Here is a 16,548-nt window from a genome sequence, read left to right on the forward strand (position 1 = left end):
CTTAGTATTTCACAATTGATCTAAGAGAAGAAAATATTTTTCTACATCTTGATAATTTTCATGCTCATGAGCATGAACTAATACAACTTGGTCTTTTATCTAATATCAGGTATATTAATTTTGAATATGACTATAATTAACATATATATTAACTTTGAATATCTCTAATTAATATATCTAAACTTGTTTTGAGGATAATCATCTATGAAAATACCTTGATTCTTTCTAAAATTTGCTCTGTCAGCATATATATCTTAGGTGTTTGTGGTCTTTTTATAGCAATTTTTCTTTTCCTAGTTTAATATGTGTGCATTCTAACCATAACAACCATGGATCTTATAGAATGCTTATATACTTTTAAAATTATTAGTGTATATTGAAATTCTAAGCCTTTCTGGCCCACCTATGAGAGTGTTTGCGCTCTTTCTTCAGCTCTGTTTTATTTCTTTTTAGAACCTGAACTGCCTTCAGTAATTTTACTGGAAAAATGTTTTGTTTAAAGGTAAAGTAATGCATTTTCTGTTCCTCTGTTTGTTTAGTAAATATTTACTGTAACTACAGCGTGCAAGTCAGTGTGTTAGTGTCATAGTCACACTATGATAATAGAAGGGGAACTCTAAGCAGGAAAGAGGGATAAGCTTCATTAAGAATTGAGGAAGGTTTTAAATCTCAGGTAAGAATATCAAGGAAGACTACCCAGAGGGAAAAATACAGAAGTCTGGAAAAACGGAATTAGATCTCTTTTGCCAGTTGGATGGCATGTGTATATAAAGGTAGAATGGGAAACCTAGAAAAAGCCAGATGTAAGAGGGCCTTGAATATCAGAGTGAGTTTATTTATTTCCTCCTTAAAGGCAAATGAGCCACTGGAAAATTTTGAGCAGATGCAATTAGAGGGATGGATTGGAGGGGAAAAGAGGAGGTAGGTATTGGATCGATTTAAGGGACTTTGGCAAATCCTAGTTAAGAAGAAATTGTTCTTCTGGATGGAACCACCATGAGACCACCATGAGAGACATGATGAAGGTTATACCGTGTCTGGATATAGTTTAGAATATTTTAGATTCAGATATTCAACTCATAAAATCAAGTAAGTCTTTTTTCCAATTTGCAGGGCAAAAACTGATACTCAGTTTTAAGGATTCCTTCAATGAAGATTTTCACAAACACTCGATACCTGCTACTGTTTGGCTTCTGTATGTGTGTCTGCATGTCTTTAGTGATTGTAAATTTAGCTTTCACTGTGTTTCTCAAAGAATACACATTCTGCCCTGTCACTTGAACCAAATTACTAATCTGTAGGCTTTGGCAACAGACTGACCTAGTACTGGGACTGTGGAGGGATCATAAGAGGAAAGGAAGAAGTGAGGGTGTTGAAAAGGAAGTCAAGACTAGGTTTTAAGTTTAAGCATGGGTGTTCAGATAGTACAGCTACCAGAAGTAGAGAGTAGTAGAAACTAATTTGGGGGGAGATAGAGTTTAGGATGGATTAGATTTGTAATGCAAAGAGGACATCCACGTGATTATGTATAGGCTATAGTTACAGATTGATAAGGGTTTGGCAGAGATTCAGGCTAAAGATAAGTAGAACTCAGGAAAGAGAAGTAGAGTTTAATGTTCGAATATTGGTGAAAGTGGAAAATATGGCAGAGACAGAACTTTGGAAAACACCTACCTATTCTTTTTTAAGAGAAGTCTAAAGGAAGGAAAAATAATCAGATCTTTGGGCGGGGGGGAGGGGGCGAGGGGGGGAGCAATAGAGTACAGTACCAAAGAAGATGGGGAAGAATTTTCAACAAAAATGTGGAAAAATATAGAGAACTCTAAATGCCCCCAAATAGTGTTTGGGTTAGGAGATTTGAGGGTCCTTTGGAGAAAGCATTTTTTGTGCAGTGATCAAGTCAGAAGCCACTTTGTATAGCATTAGCAGTATTCCATGTTTTATTGCCACATTCTTGATTTTCTTTTTTGCTGAAACTGTGTTAGGCCACTGTTTTTGTGGAGTAATGTATAATGGCTTAGAGAGCCACTCCCTGGGAGCATAGAACTCATCTTCTATAAATGTAGTTTTAATATTATTTTCTTTAGATATTTTACCTCAGACTGTTTCTTTTTTTTTTTTTTTTTAAGATTTTATTTATTATTTATTTGACAGAGAGAGAGATCACAAGTAGGCAGAGAGGCAGGCAGAGAGAGAGGAGGAAGCAGACTCCCTGCTGAGCAGAAAGCCCGACGTGGGACTCGATCCCAGGACCCTGAGATCATGACCTGAGCCACCCAGGCGCCCACCTCAGACTGTTTCAAATAAAAACTTATCCAGGTGCTAATACCATTTTCTCAAATGCACTGAAATGACTTTGTTTAAAATATCATCAGCAAACTACTTTGAAAATGCCTCTGCCATAAGACTTATATTATAATTGGCACTGCAGAAGGATAAATAATGAATTGCCTGTCATTGCCAGCTCTTCTTTTACACGAAGTACAGTGAGGCTTTCTATAGGGCCCACTGGTTTACTAAAGATCCTGTCAAAAACTCTTTGGTGTAGGAGGTCACTTGTATGTGAAATTTCTAGAGAATCTGATACGTGGCCACTTTTGTTTCCATCAGCAGAAAATAGTTATAAGGGGATACAAGATTCACCATAAGTTAGCAGTAATGATTATAATGATGAAAACTGCAATTGTCATCATTTGCATTTTTCTCTCTGTTGTGTACATGTGTAGGAGTGTATTTTTTCTAGTCTTCATAGTGACTCTTAAATGTGTAGGTCTCATTATTCCCATTTTGTATATGAAGGAACTGAGACTCAGAATATTTAATTTGTCAGAACTTTTTGGCTTACTAAATAAAAACAGAGCAGGATTCTAATCAGCTTTTTCTTTTAAGACTATGTTCTTTATGTGGCCCATGCAGTTATACGGATTATTTGAAAGTTGAACTTCAACACTTTTAACAGCAACTACTCACTCTGGTTTGGGAGCTCAATACCTCATTATTTTCTTACATTTTCCCCTCCAACTAAGGAAGAAGAGAGATCACTTTTATTTGCTTAATATGTTGCTATTTGCCGTTGTTGCTTGTAAGGTACTTTCCTGTGCTTTTAATACTGTTACATACTTGGTTAATCCTTCACATCAGCTCTATGAGAGGTGGAATACCCTCAACATTTTGTTAAGAACCTTTTAAATATCATTGTACATTCACATACTCACCACCTAGATTTACCACTAACATTTTATTATGTTATTACAGACCTATAACTTGTCCATCATCAATTTATTTTTGACTCATTAGCAAGTAAATTAAATAACATTACTACCTCTATCATAAGTACTTCAGGATGTCTATTATTGACTGTAGTTCACTATTTATGTACTACTTTTTAAAAAAAGATTTTATTTATTTATTTAACAGAGAGATCTGACAGACATCAGAAGTAGGCAGAGAGGCAGGCAGAGAGAGGGAGGAAACAGGCTCCCCGATGAGCAGAGAGCCAGATGTGGGGCTCGATTCCAGGACCTGGGATCATGACCCAAGTCGAAGGCAGAGGCTCAACCCACTGAGCCACCCGAGCACCCTATGTACAACTTTTTTGATCTGAAATTAACATTCGGTTAAATGCACAGATCTTAAATGTACATTCTCTGAATTTTGATAAATGCGTACACCCAATACCTATCAAGATACAAAACACTACTATTGGTAGGTGTCTTTTTTATTCACAATTTGTAAGTGAGGAGCCTGAAGCACAGAGAGGTTAATGATCTGCCTAAGATCATAACTGCCAGTAGGTTGCAGAGCAAGAACTCAAACTTCTAGTCTGGCTGCAGGGTTTGTTCTAACCACACCACCATACTGTCCATGGATTAGCCTCACATATTCAGGTATCTTTTACATACCATTTTACAGATGTGATGTTTATTTTTTACATAGGTGTGTGTAGACACAACTAGTATGTTTGGGACTAGAGTAGAAATGCTCTTCTAGAAATGCATCAGTTCTTTGTAGCAAGTTTGGCAGTTTAAGAGGGAAACGAACTCCTTTCGTTGAAATACTAGGGTGCATCTCTGTATAATAAATAACTCTGGTTTTAACTGGATCCTTGTTTAATTTTTCCGTATATAAAGTCACAGTTAATTTCCTAGTGGCAACACTGAGGTTCAGAAAAATCCTAAAGTGCCACTTGAATAATTAAGGGTAAATGATGAACAGTATAGCTTTGTGTTAAGCATAGTTTTGCTCTGTTAGTAGAGAATTGTTCATCTATGTGTGGTGTATATATAGTACCACTCACCGTGATAGCTCAGTTTCCAAAATAATGGAATTAACCAATTTAGGATTTATAGCTGTGAAATTTATGAAGTTTTTTTAAAAACATGAATGGAATTCCTTGACCTTTCAAAGTAAATTGCATAAAAATATGAATAAGGACTGGAATAGTTTTTTTCTTTTTTCTTTTGTGAGACTTAGGTATACCATCCCTATGTAAATAAATCGTATCTCTTTCCTATGTTGTTTGTGTTCACATCAAAAGATGTATCTGAAAACTTGACTGGTACTCTTCATCACTCTCCAGATGATGACAGAGCAGCCATTATATTAAAAAAAAAAATTCTAAGTATTGCTCAGAAAGCAGTTTAAATAAATAAAAGCATGTAGTTAGCAAAACCTAGCTAGTCACTAGAGGGCAGAGCAGTACTATACTTCAGGTTTTATTTGAAAATTTGTGGTTTAAAAATTACTGAACATATAACAGTATACCAGTGCACAACTAAATAGAAATTTTTTTTGTATTCTTATTATCTTGTCTTGCTGTGAAATCCAATAACATGCTTACCCTTGTATCAGAGGAGATTTTCTGGCAATTACATTGCTTTCAAAAGGGCATGATTATTTAGTATACCTCAAGAGAAAAATACTAAGGCTTAGAAGGAGAGATGCATTAAATCATTTCTACTGTAGTACCTTGAAATCGGATTGCATGCAGTATATACTTTAGATGAGGCATTATGACAGGTTAAGTTTGAGACAAGTTTACTAGTATTAGATTTAGATTTAAAGAATTCATTGAAATGTGGAGGTTTTTAAACCTTTCAGCTGAAATGTGTTGAATCATTAAGACTTTGAAATTACCAAATTGTTAAAGCAATGAACTAACTCGAGCTCCTAAAATATTAAAATTCTGTTAGGTCACAGTCACTTAATTTCATTTGTTTGAAATTTTTTAATCATTCTGGTATATTTTCATTAGGACTTATTTTTTCTGATAGATTCTTAAAATAAAGGAAGCTCTGAGCTAGTTTCCTAGTGAGTAACCTCAGTAGTTCAGTATCTCAAAAGATAGAAAATTTTACTTTGAATGTGTAGTTTGGATTTCTATGATTTATATAGGATTCATTTCTAATAGAGAACATGGGATGTCAGAAAAAGCACTGGATTTTGGAATTCAGAGATTCAAGGCCCCAGTTCTCATGTTTTTGCTTTACAACCTTGAACAAATCACATTACTCCTCTGAAGTAACCATTTTGTAAGTTGGAGAATTGGGAAAAGTATTTTTTTTTTTTTAATTTACAGCTGTGTTGTTTTGAGGATTGTGTCTATGTGTATATATATATCTCCAAAGATAAGACTATAAAGACAAATTTTAGTAGGTGATAAAATAAGGTCAGAAAAATCTTAGAAATAACTCTGAAATGGATATTATCTCATAAACATAGTAAAATGACGGCACCTGTTACATGATAAATGTTTCCAGGCCAAAGTGAGAGGTCCATCCTCTTCCCTGTCTCTTGAGTGTCTCTGGCTGCTTAATCTCTCTGTAACTCCTAACTCTGTCCTTCCTCTTACACTTTACTCCTTGTTTATTTCCATGTTTCCTCTCTCTGTGTTTCTCCTGACTGTCTTTGGTCTCTCTCTGTGTTTTTCTTGTCCCAGGCGCCCTCAGGAAGACCCCAAGCCTCTAGCGGTACCTGGTATCATCTCCAGCATGTATATAGATGTGGAGGATTCCCTGGGATATTGAGAAATACCAGAGGCGCATTGTTCTCCTGTAGTAAGTCCATCAGCATTTACTAAGTGACTACTGTTAACAGAGCACAGCTGGCGAGGCTTTGGGCAAAGAAGAATGAGTCAGGGCATAGCTCAGAAGAAAGAAATTTGTAAACTCTTCTCAGTGTCTTGTAGGCTAGAGACACGTGCAAATGAAAACAACAACAAAAGAAAAAGTTGACAAATAATTATGTAGATGAGTCGTGTTGTTCTGTGTGCTGCAGAGGCCCAGAGTTAAGGAGTAGAGAAAACCAGGTGGTATCAATCAGGTTTCCTGCATAAGTTTAAAATTAGATTTGAAGTATGGCTGGAAGAAAGATGAGGAAAGAGAGGGTGGAAGTGAGTAATTTCTGTGGGGCCTGGCCAGCCTGTTGGCTTGCCTGTAAAGGAATCCCTGAGGGTAATGAGATAAGAGCATGAAGTTGCAGCCTACCAATAGCGAACTTTGCTTCAGCTCCCAGTCTTAGAGAAATTCAAGTTATTAAAGGAAGTACAGCCAAGTTGAGACTTTGCATAAATAAGTGGTAGCTCTTGCCAGTTTTAGAATTTGTAGAGTTGAAGGGTAAATTGTGACTATAAGATAATAAAGTCCATACGCCATAAAATTGGGGTATGCCATTAGAATATGATCTAGGGATGCATTGTGGACAAGAGGATGAGCTAGAATAGTAAATCAGTATAACAAATTTGTTGTTTTGTGTTAGAAATCTGTTTTTGCCCTTATATTTTAGATAGTTCTACCCTACAGACCCACTGTGGTTTCCAGAGTGGGGAACCTTGGCTTGCTGTCACATTGGGTCACCCACAGAACATTGAATCTCTGTTTCCTCAGATAGAAGCTAAGGATGAAAATACTGACCTCAGAATTGTTCATGTTAATTCAGTGATATTTTGAATTCTTGAGTGCATGATAGCTACTGCTTGTTACAGACACTTAAAAAGCATTTTTATTTTTTATTTATTTTGTTTTAAAGATTTTATTTATTTATTTGACAGAGAGAGATCACAAGTAGGCAGAGAGGCAGGCAGAGAGAGAGGAAGGGAAACAGGCCCCCCGCTGAGCAGAGAGCCCGATGCGGAACTCGATCCCAGGACCCTAAGATCCTGACCCGAGCCGAAGGGAGCGGCTTAACCCACTGAGCCACCCAGGCGCCCCTTAAAAAGCATTTTTAAAGTAGTTAGTAAAATACAGTATAATTTCCAAGAGTTTTTTTAAAAATAGAAGCAACCCCATTGTATTCAGAAAATGCTGTATATACAGGGAATATTTTTAATGTGGGATAAGATGCAAAGAATGATATCAACATGAATACCTGAGTACCTACTACTGACTTCGGAGACAGAGCTGTCGCTGGCCCCAGTCCCTTGCCTCTCTTTAACCTTGCCCACCCCGCTGCCTGCCCAATGCTAGATGTTGAGTTTATTACTTCTTTGTTTTTCCTCATCGTATTTTTCACGTATTTATGTATCCCCTACATACTTTTTGCTTGTTCTTGAATTTTATATAAGTAATAAAATACTGTTTTCTTATGCAGCCTCTCTTTTTTTCAGCCTAGTATCATGTTTCAGAGTCATCCTTCCCTATACTTGTAATTCACTTATCATCATTTTCTGAAAATAATACAATTTATCTACTTTCTTTTGTTGGCCATTTTAGATTATTTCCAGATACTGTGTTATTAGAGATAAAACTGGAGAGGTAAAATTCCTGGGAATCCTGTTCATGCCCCTAATGTGCGTATTCTGTCTCTAGGATACACGTTCAAGAGTGTAGCTGCTGTTTCACAGGGTATGCCCAGCCCCAGAACTCTACATGAGAATGGCAAATGGATTTCCATAGAGCTTGTTACATTTTTTACTCTCTCTAGCCGGATGTAAGTGTCTTTCTGTAGTCCTTAAAATGCCAAGATTTTTGTTGAAGGAATTTCGTAAGTTTCCAAATAACACCACTTAACAATAAACCCTGATGAGCTATTTTTTTAAAATTAGTTTTATCCTTTGCAGCAGCTGCTTTTCTTTGTCACAGTTTTCCAATTGTCACTTGTACCTTTTCTCAAACCCACTGAAGTCAGACATCCTGAAATAGCTGGGTGTGTTTCTAGCTAACTTTTTCCTCCCAAGAAAACCACATCATAATAATGTGATGTTCTCTTAAATGAAAATTGTTAGCTGTTCCTGACTTCCAAAGACAGTTTGGGCAGAGTAATGTACACATCTTTTACTGATTTCTCTTTTCCTTAATTTGAGTTGAGAGAGACAAAGAGTGACCCAGAGAGGGCCATTTGCAAGGTGCAGTGACTTAACCTGTGTTTTGTTCTGCACTGTGAAAATCCCCAAAGCTCAGGTAAATCACTCCACTTGTATTTCCACTCTCTCCCCTTTTCTGACCTTCACCCACTTCTGTTTTTCTCAGCCAGTGCTGCTTTTGAATGTGATTGTATTTCTCCACTCATTTCTCGTCTCCATATTCCAGTTCTTCCAGCTTTATGATAACTCTGTACCTGCTGGTGCATAATGTTAGTTGGTCAGTCTCAGTATTCTGCCAGAATAGTTGCCATTACCTATCACATTAATTTTCGGAGGCTTTCCAGTAGTGTACCAGGATCTAGCCAAGTGCCTAGGATTTACTATTCATTAGATGTTTATTGAATGAGGAAAGGAGTGATAGAAATGTCTGAAAAGCACTGATGTCTTTTCCTTGTTCAGCAGTAATTTCCCCAAACACAATGGGCAAAAATCATGTGTACCGAAAACACTTAAGCCCATGGATAGCTTTCTAAACCATAAGCAATTATTTTTTCTTGCTTCACTCTGTTTTGTTTTGTTTTTTAAAAAATGAGAGCAGTAGTCCAGTGATCTATAAGGATCCTTTTGACTCCAGCATTTTGTATTCTGTCTTCAGTTGAATTGAAGATTTGTTTCTCTCTGGATGTCTAGTTGCCACTACCAAAATCCGAATCCATCCACTTCACTGGGCTCGAGGCCCATGACTGTATCACAGCAACCTGTCAGTCATTGTCTCCTGTAACCACAGCAGGTGGGGCCTACACTGAACTTTCCCTTCCTCCATTTGTTATTTAGGGTTGATTTGTTCTAGAGTAAGAACACATTTATATCATTCTTTGTAAAAGTCTGTTGAATTCCTTTGGCTTCCCAGTTGTATTCACCAGGTTGCCCTGGCATTGTTCAGTGTAAAAATCTTAAGTTCTGCCCCCTCGTTCCTCCTCTTCTTCCTCCTCCAGTCCCACAACTATGTCTAACCCTTTGTTATTTGCTGTTGACCTAACCGGATGTCTTTTCTCATAGTCTAGTTACCATCTTTGAGTCAGTGTTGATTTTTACTGTTGGGCCTTTCCCTGGGGTCAGGTGGGTCTATAGTCATCTGGTGCTAGAAGAAGCAAGTTACCCCTTTCTTTCTCCTCTGGTTTCCCTGCTGAACCCTCAGCTCCTTTCACTTCGTCTTCCCATAGCTGTTGCAGGGACTGTAACCGTGTTACTTGTCCAGATTTTTTTTCTTTTTCTTTTTTAACAAATTTATTTATTTATTTATTAGAGAGAGAGCATGAGTGGGGGAGAGGGGCAGAGGGAGAAGCAGGCTCCCCACTCAGCAGGGAAACCCGACATCTGGTTTAATCCCAGGACCCCGGGATTATGACCTGAGCCAAAGGCAGACACTTTAACCAACTGAGCCACCCAGCCACCCCTAGACTTCATTTTAGGACTGCCTCTGAACTCTGTGGACCAAAGGCAAAGGGTACCAGAGAGAAGACTACATGGAGCAGGGGGCACAAAGTCCTTCTTAACTTTACATAAATTTTAAGTACTGCCCAATCACTCCTGAGGGTCCTGGCCATAGACCTGTGGGTTTGACTATGTACCAAGATCAAGTAGGTTCTTTCTGACTTTTATGCATGAACACCAAAAAATGTCATCTTGTCACAATGTTACGAATCTGCTTTGTGAAAAATTCTGTGTAAGTCTGACAAATTTAGGTTAAGAAGAGAATAAGGTAAGAGAAGAATTTTGTAACAAGAAAAAGGAAGATAACTTCTTCAATGAAGGATCTATTTGTAATAATAATTCTGAATCAAATTTGGAATTTTAAAAAAATGTTGTTTTTTTTTTTTAAATGTTAAATTATTTACTACTGAAAGCCCAATTGTTAACCATCCACCTCCAGCCTCCATGCACATAAAAGACTCAAGATTTACTGGGCTGTCCAGCCATGAAGAACAAGAAGCCACACTATCTGTGATTATTCACCCCTCCTAACTGCTTACTGGACAAACTCCACAAAAACACATTATGCCAGATGTTCTCTTCTCAAAAGAAGCAGTTAATACCATCCTATCTCTAGAGGAACAGATTATGTTTTGTTCTTGAGGAATGCAGGGAAACATCTTTTATGCTTAGAAGGGGAAAATGGGAGAAATTACCTGACATGAAAACTTTACTCACTCAAATCAGTCTTAAATTGTGTCTCTGATTAACGTAAAAGCTTGGACCTGTTCGGTATTAACATTAATATTTTAAATTACCAGTTATAAAAGTCTCTTTTGTAGTACTAATTCACTTAGTATTTTATTTAGACAGGCTTAAAGTACTTTAGAAAACCTACAGTACTCTTTTAGTATTCTTGTTTTAATTAAAGTTTTTTTTTTTAAGTGTATATTCTCTAATGACTAAGTTGCAGCAAATGTTAAAAATACACTGTCATGTTAATAAGTTGGATTATCCTTAAATATAGTACAAAGTGTATGAATATATATAATCATTTGGTGTAAAATTTCTTTCAGAATCTAGGAAGCGCATATATTACAGATTGTGCTTTGAATGGGCTTCACTTTCATTGAAAGGGGCATTTTTTTTTTCTTTTTTTAAAGATTTTATTTATTTGAGAGAGAGACAGTGAGAGAGAGCATGAGCGAAGAGAAGGTCAGAGAGCAAAGCAGACTCCCCATGGAGCTGGGAGCCTGATGTGGGACTCGATCCCGGGACTCCGGGATCATGACCTGAGCCGAAGGCAGTCGTCCAACCAACTGAGCCACCCAGGCGTCCCGAAAGGGGCATTTTTGAATGCTAAATTAAGAATTAAATTTCAACTAGATACTAATTTTTATTGCTGTGTTATTTGTTATACAGCAAAGTCAGTAATACATATAAAATAAATTCAGAGTTGGGCTTCATGTTATTAATCATACAATATCTGCATTTATGCATTTATATTACTGCAAAGCGTCTTCTTAAAATAGTTCTAAATAGTTTTATTCAAATGTAGGTGTTGTTGGAATGACAATATTCATTTTGTCTGGTAGTTTATATCTGGCTTACAAAAACAGTGAAATGAAATACTCAGATGGGTCTATCATTTTGATGAAGAAATGATTAGTGTTGCCCTTTTTCCTGCGGTTAATTGCTCAGTATATTACCATTCATTGTGTTAGCTGCAAAATCCACATTTCTAAAGGGCTAACTAGATTTTATTAAATCTGAGAAATAAGTCACTGAATCATATATATATATAAACAGTAGAGCAGAAAGTAGAGCACCCACACTTTTTTTGTTTCTTCGTGCCTTGAGGAATCAGGACTCCTCAAGAAAGCTCAGTTAACATAGTGCCGTTAAAGATAACAAATACCGTTTTCTTCTGTGTATATTTCTCCCACCGAATCTTACCCAGAATCTGTAGGTTTCTTTCTGCTTAGCCAGTGGACTCTTTACCCCCTTTCCCTATGTTAGCCAAGCACCATGTCTCTTTTGAATGATGGCATCATTGCCCTTAGGTTAAGGTTTGTTTTGAGCTTAGAGTTATCTTGGCTGCTGTTTTCATCCATTTATGCTGTTTTCATCCATTTATAGTTATTTGCTGTTACTTAACCCTTACATTGGTTAGATGGCAGCATTACTTTCTGTAAGTCTTAAGCTGCTCTTTTAATTGCCACCTATATCATGTGTTCATCAATTAATAACCTGCCCTTGCTAAGAACCATTCTGAACCTAGGGTAGGTGGCACTGTGGAGCTCTTGAGTCCATGATGTGGAGCAGAGGGTCTGATTTTCTCTCAGTGGAGTTGCCCAGTGTCCAGTCAGCTGTTCTGTCAGGTTTAAAGCCCATCAAGACAGCCATTCTGATGCTCTTAATGGAGTTTACTCAAGGATCGATTTGAGTATGTTTCTTTTTGCTTCACTTCTAAAGCTGTGCCAGAGATTTTCTGTGATCTGTTGGAAATTATTTGCGTTTAAATGATCTCAAATACTGTTTTCATTGAAAGGTTCTGGCTCTTTTACTCTTTGTACTTAGTAAAGATGGTGAAATCATGATGGGATTGTATTCTCCTCTTTACTCCTCTACATTTTTCTGGGCACTTCACAGACCCAAGAGGGATCCCCACCCTTCCTCACCCGCTCCTTTCCAGTTAGACTTCATATTTATGGTGAGGATGAACTGTGAACAAGTTACAGGATTTAAATCTGTGATTTTCAGTAGGAGACTTTATAGTACAGGCTCACTTGTCTATAATTAACAGGCTACTAATGATTGATGATGATGTGGAAGTGCATGGAGTAGAGGTTAAAATAATGAAGCCAAGGGTCATGATTTGGTATAATCATTTGAGACACTAAAAGAAGAGGGTCACGAGGAAGTTTATGGTTCATGCTGTAGGGAATTAAGAGATTTGGAGGAGAGATACTATTCTGCCCAGGATCATATTTGACCTGCATGGAGAGGAAGAGAGGAGGAGCATTTTAAAATAAGGGGTCTCTGGGCAAGCACGAGAGGCAAGGAAGTACCCAACTGCTGGGAGCTGGGCCATGAATGTGTCTTCTAGGATACAGAGAAAGGCAAAGAAGTTTGGAGCCAGATAGTGGTGTGTGTGTGTGTGTGTGTGTGTCTGTCTGTCTGTCTGTCTGTCTGTGTTGGGGAGAGAAGGTGAGGAGAGACAGGGAGGTTAATGCCAACCTAAAGAATTACATTCTGAGAGTAAACTGTGGAGTGCCATTGAAGAATTTGGATTCGGAGAGTGAAAGGCTCAAAGCATGCTTCTGAATAAGTGTATGGATAGACATTAGTGTGGAATGGAGATTATCACTTAGAAGCTACTGTAATCATCTCTTGGGGTAAGGAGGTACCAAAGGACTTGAAGAAGGAAGAAAATACATTTATGTGTCTTATAAAATATATGTGTAAAATATTTACTATTTATTTGTAGAATATGTGAGAGGCACTCTGAAGGGGTTTTCCATATTATCTGTGTCCATTCTTACCATCCTATAAAGTAGAAAGTACTAGCCTATTTTTATAGATGAATGAACTATAAAAATATTTATAGATGAAATATGAACTATGAATTAGATAGCTAGCCATACTCAAGATTATCTGACTGTGAAGTCCAAGTCTTTATACTCCTAGCTCTGGCTTATGAAGCGTGGAAATGGGGAACAGATGAATGTTTTATCCCTTATTTGATTTTTATCCTTTCTTTAGAATTATTGAATGGATCCAATTTAGACCTGTATTTGTGCATATTCTTATGTACATAATTGTATTTCTGTCAGTACACCTAAATTTGAGTTTGATACAGATGTTATTATATATTAGACAACTGTGTCTTCATCACGGCCTAAAAGAAAATGCTCTTTTCTGATAATTTATAAGAAAATGTAAGATGACAAAATTTGGGTCATTAATAGTGTTTTATATCAATGAAGAGCAAGTAGGAAGAGATTATATTTCCCACCAAATAGTAGTTTTACTATACAAGAAATGATGTCAGTGTCTGCCTTTCCTAGAATAAAAATAATAGGATAAACTGGAATGTTTAGAAAAGAAGAATTTTGTTTAATTTTTTTGTTGAGTGAAAGTTGGCTAGAAAGCTTTCGGTATTTGTAGATCATTGAAGAAATGTTAGTACACTGAATTTCTTGTTAATAGAGTGAAGTTTATTCTTTAATGAAAGGATGATCTTAGTGTCATCACTCTAATGATTAAAAACTATTTTACAGTTTTTAAAAAACACACAAACACACACCCACCCCTACCATGTGGAAGAGGGTGGAGATCCGAAGAAGTATAGGTACTGACACCCAGTGAATTGCTCAGTGTCAACACCAACAACCTTTCTGCCTCCTGTCCAAGGGTTTCTGAGCGTTTTTTAACAGGATTTTATATATATATATATATATATATATATATATATATATATTTATTAAGTTTTTTCTTTTTTTTTCTTTTTAATGTGACAGGGAGGGCGCGAGAGAGCACAAGCAGGGGGAGTAAACAGCAGAGTGAGAGGAAGACAAGCAGAATCTCCACTGAACAGGGAGCCCAATTTGGGACTCGGTCTCAGGACCCTGTGGTCATGAACTAACCCAGACACAGATGGCTAACCCACTAAGCCACCCAGGCATGCCCTGAGAGGTTTTTTTTTTTTTTTTAAATTGATCTTCACCAGTTTTTATAATTTGTCACTTTATCCTAAAAACAGTTTCTCCCAAAATGTGGTTAGTTGAGGAGAGTCTGTTAGCTGTGATCTGGTTAAATGAGATTTACATATTTCAGATTGCTGTTCATCCTCAAACTGTGCTACGTGAGGACCTTTCTTGTGGGAACTTTTCTTTCGGATTCTGATTTTTATTTCTCTTTGTATAACCTGCATTTCTAAAAGCAAAAATAGTTTTAGGTTCTCAAATAAGAAACAGCTGTCTGAAATATGTTCATTGAATCAGCTGAGTGTCTGCAGTTGCCCAACAAAAGTTATTTGATTTGGGTAGTGTAAAGAAATAGAAATAAGCATTCAGATTCAATTTTGGCTTCTGTAATAAGAACGTCTGTCTGTAACTTGAAGTCTTAAAATCTACACCTAGTATAATCTTACATTGAAATTTGGAGAGATTTGAATCTTTAAACAGTACTGAGACTGCTAATAAGAGAGCTTAAATGATAATATGCCTATTTATTTTAAATTATTCCTTTGATCTTTAGAGGAAGACATTGAGTGTTCATCTCAAGATTGACCTGATAAGGGATATAGTCAATATATCAGATTTTCACAAGATGGAAAAAAAATTGTAATTTTATGTGTGTGTGGTGTTTGGCGAAAAGCGCTGAATGCTTTTAGTTCCTCAAAGAAAATCAATCTAGAGAATGAATTGGACAAAGCCAGAAGCATATTAAGAATGCTGTCCCAAAAGACTTTTAGGAATTGTAAAATTGAGTGCAGTGATGTAAAACTGTTCGCACTTTTTATTAAATCCTTAAAGGACTGCAAACTGATTGTCTCATTGAGATACTGTTGCTGTAAATATTTAGGGAGAAAAAGTGTGTTGATAAGTCTCTGGCATTAACTAAATATTCACAAGGAAGAGTGTATTAAAATAATAATTTTTTTTGCACTTACTTATTCAGGTTTACTTTATTATTCTGTTTTCTGAGATCCTTTTCTTGAAAATCATGTATCGTCGGGGATGCGTGGCTTAGTTGGTTAAGCATCTGCTTTTGGCTCAGGTAATGATCCCAGGGTTCTGGGATCAAGTCCCGCATAGGGCTTCTTGCTCAGGGGGAGCCTGCTTCTCTCTCTGCGGGCTCTTCTTCTCGTTCCCCCTGCTTGTGCACACGCACTCGCTCATTCTGTCTCTCTCTCTCTCTGTCTACTTAACAAACAAATAAATAAAATCTTAAAAAAAAAAATCTTCAAAGTCTCTACTTGTGACAATTAATCCTTGATAGGTATAGAAGAATAATATGGTTGGGGGAAAGTCCTAAACACCACATTATGACCATTGATAAAACTGATTATTAAAATTTGGTGGGTTGGAAATGCTACCTCGTGTTTGATGACTTTCAGATGAGATTTTGTCTCTTGTCTGGAATGTTGAGTTGAGAATGAGAGTAGATGTCTTGGGGTTACTTGTGTGAGACCTTTAAGGATCTCTGTGTCTTAGCTCCCCAAGTATAAAATAAGTATAGTAATTGTTTTACATACTCTTATGTAACTCTTAGTTGAGGTTTTTAAGAAAGATTATTCTTACTCTGAAGTCACAATCTGAAAAGTAAGTACTGGGAGAACTTGACCTATTAGAAAGGTCCTGGCTACTTGATAGACATAGGATAAAAAGTGCTGTTTTGAGTTAAAGGGGATCTGAGATAATACGGCTCCAGTTTTCAAGCACAGCTGAATGTGGCATTTTATTGAAATAACCTAGGTTGAAAATGTCTTATACTCCATGTATAGAAACTTCATGGACAGTTTGCGGTGGTTTAGAATCTGTGTTGTGCTCTACTGTCACCCATTTCTCAAGCTCGCATCCCCTAAGAATAAGGTGTAAATTACTTGGAGGTTTACCTCGGGTTGGTATGAAAGGGCAACTGGAACAGAGGAGGAAGATAGGCTACAGTATTCTTTTTATTAAGCACTATAGTCTGCTGGAATGTGGTGTGGTGAGTTAAACCTTTCCAGGAGAATGTTATGGTCTTGTGACCAATTCTCTTGTACATGT

The 16,548-nt window shown here is 36.9% G+C and overlaps 1 protein-coding gene across 9 annotated transcripts in view; it reads left to right on the top strand.

Moving 5' to 3' along the window:
* Nucleotides 1-16,548, top strand: part of BBX (BBX high mobility group box domain containing) — a 274,818-nt gene that overhangs the window by 118,896 nt on the left and 139,374 nt on the right. For 5 of the 9 annotated variants that reach the window (XM_045088295.1, XM_004769116.3, XM_045088297.1 and 2 more), the window contains one exon: nucleotides 454-502. The exons of 3 other annotated variants lie outside the window; for them this stretch is intronic. In XM_045088295.1, the coding sequence (XP_044944230.1) occupies nucleotides 488-502 (15 nt within the window). In that variant the 5' untranslated portion in view covers nucleotides 454-487. Of the gene's footprint in view, nucleotides 1-453; nucleotides 503-5,938; nucleotides 6,057-16,548 lie in introns of all 9 variants that reach the window. One more of the 9 variants, XM_004769121.3, reaches the window with a different exon arrangement.

This window comes from Mustela putorius, unplaced genomic scaffold, assembly GCF_011764305.1.
Source record: "Mustela putorius furo isolate JIRA1106 unplaced genomic scaffold, ASM1176430v1.1 tig00003834_pilon_pilon_pilon, whole genome shotgun sequence".
Classification (NCBI taxonomy): domain Eukaryota; kingdom Metazoa; phylum Chordata; class Mammalia; order Carnivora; family Mustelidae; genus Mustela; species Mustela putorius.